We start from the raw sequence: 12951 nt of genomic DNA on the forward strand, positions 1-12951 counted from the left end.
TTATTCAATATTATAAATTATAATATCTAATATAATAGCATATATGTTCTATTAGTTACCACTGCTACACAACAGGGGTCGAACCGGTAACCCCGAGGATTGAAAGAGGAACACTCTCAGTGTTCCTCTAAGCTTAATGTGTGCAGCCACCCGGGCGCTGCCGGTGTTATCAAGGCTTTGGGAGTAAGGTTCACCCCTGAGGACACCTGTCACTCCGTCAAACTAAGCTGGTGGAAAATTACAAAAAACACACTTAAGGTCACCTTGGAAAACAAACCGGTGTCCCACAGCGAAGAAGCAATCGCGATGTGGTTTCATCGGGGAGACGTGGGACTTTCTGATTTGTGGAGAGGAACGGTGGTTCCAACCCACCAGATGTATCCTTCCACTTCACAGACTGGATTGTGGCTTTCAGTTCTCCTGTAGGTCTGAGGGGTTCAGAGGGTTCAGGAGTCGTCTGCATTAGTTCTTATCTGAACCCAGAACTTGTCAGGCCTTTAAGACAAGTCACTGTGATAAAGGGCTTTGAAAACAAGCCTGGCTTGTTTTCTACATTGGATTGGACAAATGTAAAAGCATTCAATCCTTTCTGCCGCCTGGGGAGAACAGAGCACCGTCTAATAGAATATTGATGCTGATGTTATCAACGGTGTTCAGTCTTATAGCAGCACTCAGTCACCGGCGTTTAATAGATGCATCGGCTCGCGTTGGACAAGAGACCTGACTTTCATTCTTTCTAAATAAAAGCCGAATGGTTCAATAAATACAGAGCTGCTTCAAGTCACACTCACCGACCAAACCTTTCTAAAGATTTTCATATCTTCACCAGATTCATACATTCATTGAATTATTCATCATCAGAGATGAGGCTGAGAAACATTTCATATTCACAGATTTTCTGGAATCGATACGGTTAAAAAGCTCAAACCACAGTTTAATGGGGGTTTTACACCTACCCGATAGTGGGCCCCGATGGTGCCCGATGGCTTAATCAGCAGCTATCGTTATAACATCGGCAAATAGCGTGGTTGCATCGGGAAACACCGTTACTCTTCCCGGGAACATCGTTAGACAACGGGAAGAAACGGGAAGAAATGCTCAATGATCGGGCAACATCGGGCAACATCGGCAAAGAACGAACATGTTTGTTAATTTTGGGTCTATCGGGGTAGAATCGGTTACCAGGTGTTGCTATGGGCTAATCGGCTATAATCGGGAATAGAACGGGAGTATAACGTAAGACATCGCAAGTCGTTCGGGAATTTTCCTGGGCACATCGGCTATATTCGTTAATCTTCCGCGCTTTATCGTGTTTTATCGTCTTTATATCGGCAACCTCAACACACAAAAGACCCTCGAGAACCCTCGACAAATAACGATTGTGAGTGACCAGATTGCGTTAAGGAAGACCCTCAATCTGCCACTTGGGTATAAATAGGGGGTGATGGATGGATGTCCTACTTTTATAATTACAGGGGTACTTCGCCCATTTAGAACCGGCGTTCTATTATTATAAAATCGCTATTGTAATATAAATAAATATATAAATAAATATCAGTCTAAACCAGTCTCCCCTTTGCCTTCTACCGAAATGACGCCAAACGCGTCATTTGACGTGTTTGGCGTCATTCGAAATGACGTCAAATGACGCCAAACGCACTTCGGGTGTCATCCCTGGCATAAATCGTTATGTTATCGTTATAACATCGGGTATGTGTAAATGCTACCCCGATAAATTGACCCGATCATACATTTTTAGCCCGATGTCACCCGAATCACCCCGACTTCCACATCGGTGGTCCATCGGCCATTAGCGGCCATTAGCGGGATGGTGTAAACGGGCCATAAACAGCAGAGTGCTTCATGTCTGAAGAGACCAACCGCCAACCGCCATCACTTACCCAGAGTGGGCCGTGGGGCCGCTAATCACTAGCCGCTAATTGCAAGTAGTGAAAAGCTTATGCCATCAGGGGTCTGAGAGCAACGCAAAACTTTTCCTTTGAAAGGGGGGAGGGTTCACATCAAATAATTATTGGTCTCAAGGAAGAGGATGAGGATGACAGACAGGGGAAGTAACATAATAGACGCACAGGCTCTGGAGAATACTGATGGCCGTTTTAGTCCAAAGAGGCTTTTACTTTTAAATGAAGAGTGAGTCATGACGACAAGGAAGTTTTCCAATGAGAAAATCCAGACTGTTTGCTTATGTATATCCCTCACTGACACATACCAGGTTTTCACATCATAACTTTATATTTTATACATGAGGATGTGCTCAAAAGGCTTCAGTTCAGACGGTCTGTCCTAGTACTGATCCAGATGGATGGTTTTATTATCCAGTTACGAGTTAGACATTAAGCCAGAGGAACATTCTGGTTCTGGTACCGGCTGGATCCGGTCAGGGAACTTCTCTAGTTGAGGAAGCTTTAGTGGGGAATGTAAATTAGATTCAATAGAAACATCAACCATGAAGATAAATATTATATGGTCCATGTGTTTGGTCTATTTTTATAGAGGTAGCGTGCGTGTGTGTGCGTACGTGAAGTGTGTGAGAGACTACTCACACACACACACACACACACACACACACACACGCGCGCACACACAGTTATTCTTTCTTAGTTTAAAGTGATATTGTGCATATTTTCGTATCAGGTGATTAATAAAATACAAGCGTGTAATGATTCCAATGTTCTGCTCAGTCAAAGACCTCTATATCCTCAGAGTAGCACGCTATTGTGATAGGGGAGGATAAAACATGTGGAAACAGCTGATGATGTATCCGTTATTGACGTAGGTGGTGGTGGTGTGGGTGGGGTGAGCATAGGCGGGGTTGGGGGAAGGCTGGTGGTGCTGGGAGGTGGGTGAGAGTTCCAACCAGAATTCTCGCTCTATTTAGAAGAGGAAATCAAATTGGGAGAAATTAAGACGTACATTTGGTTGTGAACTGCATGTGAACTGACGGTTCAATGTTTAATTCATACCTCTCAATTAATTCCAAACAGTCTCATACATTTATGTATTTTCCCCAACACTGCAACCTCATATAATAGTCTGGCATGGAGAGCACTTGGCAACAAACACTGCATGCTGGGAGATGTGGTTTCCTTAGAGAGCTTACATCATCTGCTTCGGAAATTGTAAACTGTAGAGAACCCATGCTTTGATGATTTTCCAGAAGAGACGACTTCTGACGGCAGAGCAAACATCTCTCCCTCACCGGTTTGGTCATTCGACATGCTGGGAGATCACGTGTCTCTGTACTGTCAGAGAGGACTACTGGATGTTCAATGAATTATGTCTAATGACTATTTATATGACACTAGCTGTACCGGCTCCTAGCAGTAGTTATGAACACACAGCGGGATGTCTGCCCCCTGCCAGCTCCTAGCAGTTTGAAAGGTGAATGATTCATGAGAGCTGCGTATTCCACACGTATTCCCCCGGCTATCGCACGCATGTCAGTGGCATCTCTCCCCTCCGCTCAGAGCTCAACCAATTAACCTCCCTGTCACACTCTGAACTCTGTAACATGCCCTCTTATTGGATGATTTGCACTGTAATATTGGGAGGGTTTCGGGTCAGCAGAGAGCAGTATTAACCAGTCGTGCAATTATGTGTTGGGGTATTCTTCCTAACGAGGGGGTTTTCTTTGTTCTCTCCACTCCTGACCCCCGAGGTCACATCGAGGTCAGTGTAATCGGGCCGGGTTCCAACCCTTGTTCAGCACCCCTCCACCCTCCAAAAAGGGGTACTTCTCGGAGCAGTAGCCCATCTTAAGTTTGGTATTTAGGAACCACATTATCCAGAGAAGCCGGTTACTTTAAAAGGTGCAATATGCACCTACAGATATTACGGTAAGGATGCGTCTGATCACCGTTTACAGACAGCCGCCGCCGACAGCAGCCCTGTTCAGAGCTGGCATCGACGTACGTCTTGTGTGATCTGATCCCAAGTGATCCTCTTAGGTCGAAAAAAGGTTTGAAGGCACACAAGGGGAGCATTGAGGAAGCGTTGAGATCCGAACACTAACACACGTTCAGAGGTGGTCTGGGGAGCATATGGACACATTCTTGAAGCAGTCTGTACGTGACTATGTCCTTAGCCACATCGCATAATCACCTACTCAACTGACTCAACTGTCACTCAACTCAACTCACGTTGCACACCGACGGAGTTGTATGTGAGTAAATCAAAATCACATAAGCTGGCTGGCCCAAGACGCATGATTAGCGTAAACCAGCTTGCCAGAAATCCTAAAGAAATGTGAACAAAGTCATGTAGACAGCGCAAAAGTGTACTGTTCACGTCACAGCGGGAGTTGGAACACACACACACACACACACACACACACACACACACACACACACACACACACACACACACACACACACACACACACACACACACACACACACACACACACACACACACACACACACACACACACACACACCTCTCTTGGTACCTTGTGCACGTGGTAAACAGAGACAAGCCTGAATGGATAAGATAACAACCAACTTTGTTGATCCCAGAGGAGACTGATGTAGTAAAGTTGTTGCTCAGCAACAGGTACAAACACTAGATATGTTTTAGCTGAATATATTTAAAAGATAAAAATGTATTATTATATGTGAAAAAAATCTGAAAGGGAGATTTTGTATTAATAATTATTTAAACTAGGTACATTATAACCACCTTAAAATCATTCAATTAAATAAAAACATTTCAAGATAGGATGATCCTCACCTGGAGCATAAATACAAAGAGACCTTTTCCAAAATACATCCAAGTAATCAAAAATCCACCTTTCAACAAAAAAGATCCATAGCTTAACCAGAAGATAGAGGTTGAGATAAATGGAGACAGAATGACAGACGGAGAGAAAGACTGACCAATATTTATCAAAGTAAGCAAAAGACAACTTGTCACACTGGATGGATTGAGAGATAGATGAAGAGCTAGATACAGAATGAGAGACGGGCAGAGAGACATAAATAAAAAGCAAGACTTCTTCCAATATATCAAAAGCAAAACATCAAACAACACAGATCCATAGCTAAATAAGAGACGGGCAGATAATAACAATAGACTCTTCTCTTCTCTGCTTTACTTAGCATGGCTCATATATTTCAATAAGGGCAGCCCTGTAGACCACAGGATTTGCCTCCTCCTCCTCCTCCTCCTCCTCTCAGCTGAGCCGTGCATGCTTCAAACACCAGAACACACAGCAGGAGGGAGGAGGCAGGGGGTAATCACTGTGTCACCTGTCAATCAAACCCCACTGTTTGATTGACAGATTCTTGGTGGTTACTCCCGTTTAAATTCACCCAGCTGGTGGTGATGTTGCCGTGGAGATGGGGGTAAGAAGTCCAGAACCAGCAGGTGGGTTTTAACTAGACATTCAGAGGAACTTTACTTCTCCTGGCATTACTGCATCATCCATCACTCTCTCACTCCCTCAGTCATCACTCTCTCACTCCCTCAGTCATCACACTCTCACATCACAGTAGGATGTGATCATCATACTATCCTATATATCTATATAGATTTATATTATTGCATATATTATATACTTTTATATATTTATAGTATATATATTTGTTACGTACATACCAATTAACATTATGTGTACTTTGAATTTGTGTTTAATTCTATATTAAGCTCCAATATTGTAGTATAGATCTGATGCATGGAAAGGCTTGTGTGTGTGACTTTAATAGATAAAGGATATAGGTAAAATGCTAGAGTAGCTATAGCTGTAACATGGTGATGTATAGCTCTGGTTCCTGGGCTTATGGTGATAGATATACTGGATGCCGATTGGCCAGTTTCCTTACCGTTTTGTTTTTAGCAAGCATGCAACTTTACTTTGGTATTAGATTAATATGAATAGAATAATATATTGTATTCAAAATAAATTATATATTCAGAATAAACATACCTTCCACTAGAGAGAGAGAGAGAGAGAGAGAGAGAGAGAGAGAGAGAGAGAGAGAGAGAGAGAGAGAGAGAGAGAGAGAGAGAGAGGCTCCCTCTACAGTTAATACGGAGTCATTTATCATCACTTGCAGAGAACCAGCAGACAGACTGTGTGGAGCAGTCAGAAGGTGAACTCACAGAGGAAGGAGTGTCTTATAGCCTATAGTGTAAGGCAGCTTGTGATAATGTCAGGTAAAAGAAAATAACTGTGTACCTAGTCCGTTAACATGCACGTGTTTTCCTGACGCTGTGTGTCTCTCAACTATGGAAATATTTTTGTCCGTTTCCTGAACATCCCACTGCATCATCTCATTCTTTGAATACTTGTGGAGCGAGGGGAACTTTCTCCTCGCCGACTCGGCAGCGGAACAAACAGCCCAAATAACAGAGCGGTAAAAAAACAACAATGGAAATCAACCGATTCCTTTCCTGACATCCGCGTCCTTTAAAGCTTGGAACCCAGCGAGTCTCCGAAAGGGGTGAGAGAAGAAGCGACATGTTTTCTACCGCAAGCGAGACGCGGGGCTCCCGCCGCTGCGTGGCCGAGGATGCTGACGCCTGGTTGGGGAAGACAGCACGCCTTGGGTCGCTGAGGATCGGATCGGTCCGGACAACCGGGGTTGAAAGCGGTGTGGGTCCAGGAGGAAGAGTTGTGGAGATAAGATCCATTTGAGGGGGGTTTACAGTACACGACTGGAGAACCGGGGACTACGCTCCGAGGTCGGCAAGGTGCCCGCTACCAGCCGCCCTGGTAGTAGTAGTAGGACGTCTACACGCAGGCGGTTGGTTTTCCTGCACTCGATTCATTTACTATGAACTCTGCAGCGTCGTCTGCAGCCAAACAAGTTGGGTTTGATTTCCAGACTGATACACGGAAACGATGGACAAGAAATGGGATCGGATGTAGGCTAACTCTCCCTTTTTTCCGCCTCATGCGATGTGAATGAAACATTGGAATGGATGACAAAAAAGTTAAGTTTTGTTTTTGAATATAATTGACTGGACATGGGTAGGATCGCGCATGGACGTCAAATGGATTTATATACATTTATTTTTTGTTTACAAATCCCAAATGGATATATTTCTACTACAGTTATAAATGACAGACTGAGTGCTTTTCTCTCTCGCTGAACTGGAATTACAAGGACGACAAACCCGCACGCACAATGGCACGCCACTGGATTATATATTGGACCGGTTTACTCTCCCTTTTCTCCGGGGGAGTCGCTTTTTCTGGGGTCTTTAACGCGTCGGACATGCTGACAGATGGCCTGTTGGACGTCAAGCTGTCTCCGGGGAAAGACGGCGGGCGGCAGAGCGGTGGCTTCCATCCACTCCTGTATTTTAACCCCGAGGACGTAGTTCAGCTGAGGCAGCGGTCGTCCACCACACACAGCCACATATTTAAAGTGATCCGTGCTGCCGTTCTCTCCATGCTGTCCAACGCTGCCTTCTACATGCCTCCCGCCAATCACCAGGCATTCACTGGCAAGTGGAACGAGATTTACGGTAACAATCTCCCGCCCCTTGCTCTTTACTGTCTCCTGTGTCCAGAGGACAGTGCTGCGTCCCACTTTCTTCTCAACTTCATGGACCGCATGGCGGCCTACCCCGACTGGAAGGTGACCAGCGCTCCCAATGACGAAGTACCAGCGGCCCACTCCCTCACAGGGTTCGCCACCGCCTATGACTTCATCCACTCCTTCCTGGACGAGCAGCGACGGGAGACGTACCTCCAGAGGATCCGCTCGGAGACTGAGGAGCTGTACGAGCTGTCCAAGCACCGGGGCTGGGGGAAGCAGTACCTGCAGAACCACCAGACCACTAACATCTTAGCTATCCTGACGGGCGCTGTGGTGGTGGGGACCGCACGAGACCCTGTGTCCATGATCTGGAAGCAGGCGTGCGTGAACTACATGGAGAAGACCCTGTTCCTCCTAAACCACGTGGTGGACGGCTCCCTGGACGAGGGCGTGGCCTATGGCAGCTACACGGCCAAGTCCATCACGCAGTACGTCTTCCTGGCCCGCCGCCACTTTGACATCGACAACACGCACAACCACTGGCTGCACGAGCACTTCTGGTTCTACTACGCCACCCTGCTGCCGGGCTACCAGAGGACCGTGGGCATCGCCGACTCCAACTACAACTGGTTCTACGGCCCCGAGAGCCAGCTGGTCTTCCTGGACGCCTTCGTCATGAGGAACGGCACCGGCAACTGGCTGGCCCAGCAGATCAGGAAGCACCGGCCCAAGGACGGGCCCATGAGCCCGTCGTCGGCCCAGCGCTGGGCCACCCTCCACACAGAGTACATCTGGTACGACGGGGGGCTGGCACCGCAGCCCCCGCACGGGCATGCCCAGGCCCGCATGCACGTCTTCTCCAACTGGGGCGTGGTCACCTACGGGGCGGGGCGGCCCAGCGCCCAGGGCAACACCTTCGTCTCCTTTAAGTCGGGGAGGCTGGGAGGACGGGCCGTCTACGACCTGGTCCACGAGAAGCCCTACTCCTGGCTGGACGGCTGGAACAGCTTCAACCCCGGCCACGAGCACCCCGACCAGAACTCCTTCACCTTCGCCCCCAACGGGCAGGTGTTTGTGTCGGAGGCGCTCTACGGGCCCAAGCACAGCTTCCTGAACAACGTGCTGGTGTTCGCCCCGTCACCCGGCAGCCAGTGCAACGGCCCATGGGAGGGCCAGCTGGGGGAGTGCGCCAAGTGGCTGCGCTGGACCGAGAAGGGGGTGGGGGACACGGCCGGGGAGGTGGTGGCCGCCTCCTCCCACGGAGACGCCATGTTTGTGAGCGGGGAGGCGGTAGGGGCCTACTCCCCGGCCATGGGGCTGAGGAGCGTGTACCGAGCGCTGGTCCTGCTCAACTCCCAGACCCTGCTGGTGGTGGACCACGTGGAGAAGAGCAACGACTCGCCCCTGAGCTCCATGAGTGCCTTCTTCCACAACCTGGACATTGACTTCAAGTACGTTCCCTTCAGGTTCATGGACCGCTACAACGGGGCCCTGATGGACGTGTGGGACGCCCACTATAAGATGTTCTGGTTCGACAGCCGCGGCCACAGCCCGGACACCAGGATACAGGAGGCCGAGCAGGCAGCAGAGTTTAAAAAGAGGTGGACCCAGTTTGTAAACGCAACATTTCCAATGACCGGAGCCGTCACCAGGGTGGCTTATGTGATGCACGGACCGTACGTCCAAGTCTCGGGCTGTAGATTCATAGACGACAACCGAAACGGAGTGAAGCTTTCTTTAACCATAAACAACACAGAGAAGATCGTCTCTATTGCTACAAACTACAAAGACATTGGAGCCAGGTTCAGCTACTTGGGCTTTGCAGGTTATTCTAAAGTGGAGGATAAAAAAGAGGTCTTGAGGTTTGGCCTTGGCTCAAAAGTGATTCCTCAACAGACGCTGGTGGAGGAGCAGCTGTTTGACGCTGGCTTCACGGTGAACGTGATCGCGGGGCTGGTTCTCTGCGTGGTGATTGGCTTGCTGACCATGCAGAGGAAGTTGCACCTGTGCTCCAGCAGGTCCATGCGTTACACCCTGCTCCTGGTTCTCTTCCTGTGGATGGCCGAGCTGCTGCTCGTGTCCAACAGCTGTCGCCAGCAGCTCCTCTGTGGGGTGAACTGGAAAGGAGCCCGCGGCGACGCTAACAAACAACAGAGCGTACCCGACGACCACCCACTCCCCACCATCGTCATAACAACCCTGCCCGGCTCGGGGGCGGAGATACTGCAGCACCTTTTCTACAACAACTCAGACTTTGTTTACGTCAGAGTCCCGACGGAACACGTGGACGTCCCCGAGATGGAGTTTGAGTTCGACTCCCTGGTGGACGCCTTCGAGTGGTCAAAGGCCGACGCCCTGCAGGGTCGCTATAAGATCCTCCAGGGATGGCTGCACTCCCTTGTGCTCAACACCAAGCTGCACCTGCAGAACATCCAGCTGATGGAGGGGGGCGGCCGGGCCAGACCGCCCCAGAGAGCCGTGGGAGGGGGGTCCAGAGACAAGAGGCGGAGGGCCACAAGGCGAGAGCCGGCGGCGGAGCTGAAAGGCAAGCTGAGGGCCAGCGCGGGCCGCGACGCCGAGTACGTGATGGAGCTGAGGCGCCACATGGCGGAGCACCCCAAGGCCCGCGTGGTGCTCAGCCTGAGGAGCGGGGGCTGGCCCCTCAAGCTGCCCTTCCTTCACGAGGCGCTGGGGCCCTCCATGAGGTCCCTCTACCTGCTCCGGGACCCGCGGGCCTGGATCTATCTCATGCTGTACAACAGCAAACCCAGCCTGTACTCCCTAAAGAACATCCCCCAGCACCTGTCCCTGATGTTCAGGGAGGAGGAGGGGGTCCAGAGGGCTCCAGAGTTCAGGACCTTACAGGGGCTCCTCTCCCGCTCCCAGAACAGCCCGGTTCTGCTGCTGGCCCACCTGTGGCTGGCCCACACCGCCGCTGTGCTTAGGGTGGGCCAGACCCTCCCGGCGGATTCCTTCCTCCAGGTGAGGTTTGAGGACATGGTGGTCTTCCCCCAGGAGACGGCCCAGAGGATCCACCGGTTCCTGGGGGTCCCCCTGTCCCCCGCCTCCCTCAACCAGCTGCTGGTGTCCACCTCCACCAACCTGTACTCCCTGCAGTATGAGGGGGAGGTGTCCCCCGCCACCATCCACGCCTGGAGGCAGAAGATGTCCGGGGAGGACGTGAGGTTGATAGAGGACACGTGTGGGGGATTGATGAGGAAGCTGGGCTACACGCTGCAGGTCAGCTGACACACCATGTAGGACTCTGATTGGACGCTGTGGGGTTTTGTTTACAGTGGTTGACGTGTTTCTCTTGTAGTCGAAGGAGTTACGTTTGGCTCTGAACCTTGACTGGAGTTTTTGCAGATGGAACCAGACAAAGACGTGTGAATTGTTAGTTTGCTTGATTGAGGAGTTTTTTGTTGTTGCTTGTATGTCAGGGTGTTATTAGATCAACCAATGTGTAAAGGGAAATGTTGAAGGAGAAAGCTTTCATTATACAGTTGGAAACATTACATTCCCAATGTTAGTTTGGTTTGAAAGGTTTGTCCTTCAAGCAGTCGTCTGGAGAGGAATGCCAATAACTTTTACCAGAGCTTTAATACATTTGATGGAAAGCTCTGAGTGCCGTTACACGTCTATTGGGCTCTCCCTCTCACAACCTCTCTCTCCATTTCACAATCTCTCTCTACCCTTTTTCTCTCTCCAGTTCCCCCGTCTCTCACTTTCCATCTTTTCATAACTGATGAGAGATGATAAGTACTTTATGAAGACCTCTCTAATATTCATGTTCACATTGATGCTCATCTTGTATTCATGCCCTGCCTTGTTTCTTGAGTCACAGCTTTCTAACCGAAATGTTAATATTCATAAGTGCTTTTATTGAACTGACATTCATGTACAGAGGAAATATCACCAAAATGATATAATTTAACATAATATATAAATATGTCGACTTTGTACCCTTTAACAAGGATTATAAACCGCTGCTGTATAGAGATGTAAAAAAATAGCTTCTAACAGATATGATAAAGGGTGTTGGTTATGTTGTCTTGCTCTGTGATAGACATAAACTATATGGTATTTTTGTAAACCCAATATAAAAAGGTTAATCTGTCAGGCAAGAAAAAGCTTGTAAGAGCTCAAAGATGTCATGGCTGTTTGCTGGCTTAACACTTGTGATTATATGAGAGAATCTGTGCTCTTGTTAACATTTATACTCCATGTCCTCATTATACAACGGCAAAATAAACAGACCCTGAAGGTCTTCTGAGTGGAGAAAAAGTGTTTATTGGTCCCATAGGAGGTATGAATATCATTACTATAAGTCCCCTCCGGGTTTATTGAATCAGAGCAGAGGAGGAGGGCCCAATGGGGATCAGAGAGAGGAAACGGACAGCCTTGAAAGGTCTCTAGCCACAGCTTTTACCCAGCGCCCCCAGCCATGCTGCTAATGTGTGATCGAGACCAGGTACAAACAGGCTCTAGACAGGCTCCAGATCTACTAGACAATGTCCAGCACACAGGCTGAAGGACGCTACTAATAGGATTACTAAATATCGTCCAGTCAGAAGAAACAAAAATCACCCAAATCTCAACCAATCAAGAGGTTTGGAAAAAAAATAACATCCTCCTATCAGAGGACGACAAAAAAGGGATGCATACTCTGTTGAGGTTCTGCTTTTGGTATATTTCCGTTTCCAGAGAGCAGATGAGATTTACTTCATTAATCCCAGATGAAATAAGCGTGTAACGATTTGGGTGAAAAGACGAGCGGTTCCTCAGTAACTTGATGTGCAGATGAGAAGCCTCAGTGTTTCATGCAGACGATGTCCACATAGACGCTCACTGTGTCCCCCCCCCGTTACTGGAGCGTCCTCCCAGCCGGGAGACGTCCTTTTTCCCAGGCTCCGTGTGCAGCGAGAGGCCCTCTAGCGACCGGCTGAACACCTGTTTGATGTCTGTGGGCTCTGTGTTTCGTGGAGACTTGGCACCCGCACGTCTCTGCAGCCGGGCTGCGTCCGGTAAGCAGCTGTGTTCGGTGTCTGCTGTGGGGATGTGGTTCCTAGCTTGGTGGCCTTTAATTACACTCTGCTTCTTTTCTTGTGATACCAATGTGTGTTGTGTGGCTCAGTGGTGGGAGGTGGAGAGGAGAGATGAATAAATTCTTACTTTAATTACAAGAAGTGCTTTGTCTTTCTGAACAAGGTTCAAATCAACACTGTTCGGATTGTCTATTTCTGTGTCTTGAAACCCAACTCTAATTAGACACGTTGTGTTGTTACGATGAATTATATCCCAAGCAAAGAGGTTAAGAAAGCATAACAGCAACTACAATTATCACAGTGAAATAGTCAGCTTTACCCTTATAAAACACTGGACACAAATCAACATGAAAAACATTTACCGCATTGAGGGGGCTTCTACATCAGACAACATGCTCCTG

General features: G+C 48.6%; 1 protein-coding gene across 1 annotated transcript; it reads left to right on the top strand.

Annotated features, from left to right (window-relative positions):
* The first annotated feature begins 6073 nt into the window (after positions 1-6073).
* Positions 6074-12691, top strand: LOC132452421 (dermatan-sulfate epimerase-like protein). The gene has a single exon (XM_060045049.1). It carries the CDS (start codon positions 7149-7151, stop codon positions 10752-10754), a length of 3606 nt encoding a protein of 1201 aa, XP_059901032.1. The 5' UTR covers positions 6074-7148; the 3' UTR covers positions 10755-12691.
* Positions 12692-12951: the final 260 nt, after the last annotated feature.

Source organism: Gadus macrocephalus, chromosome 23 (genome assembly GCF_031168955.1).
Source record: "Gadus macrocephalus chromosome 23, ASM3116895v1".
Lineage (NCBI taxonomy): Eukaryota > Metazoa > Chordata > Actinopteri > Gadiformes > Gadidae > Gadus > Gadus macrocephalus.

Coding starts and splice junctions, on each gene's coding strand:
- LOC132452421 (XM_060045049.1), top strand. CDS start 7,149: ATGGCACGCCACTGGATTATATATTGGACCGGTTTACTCTCCCTTTTC.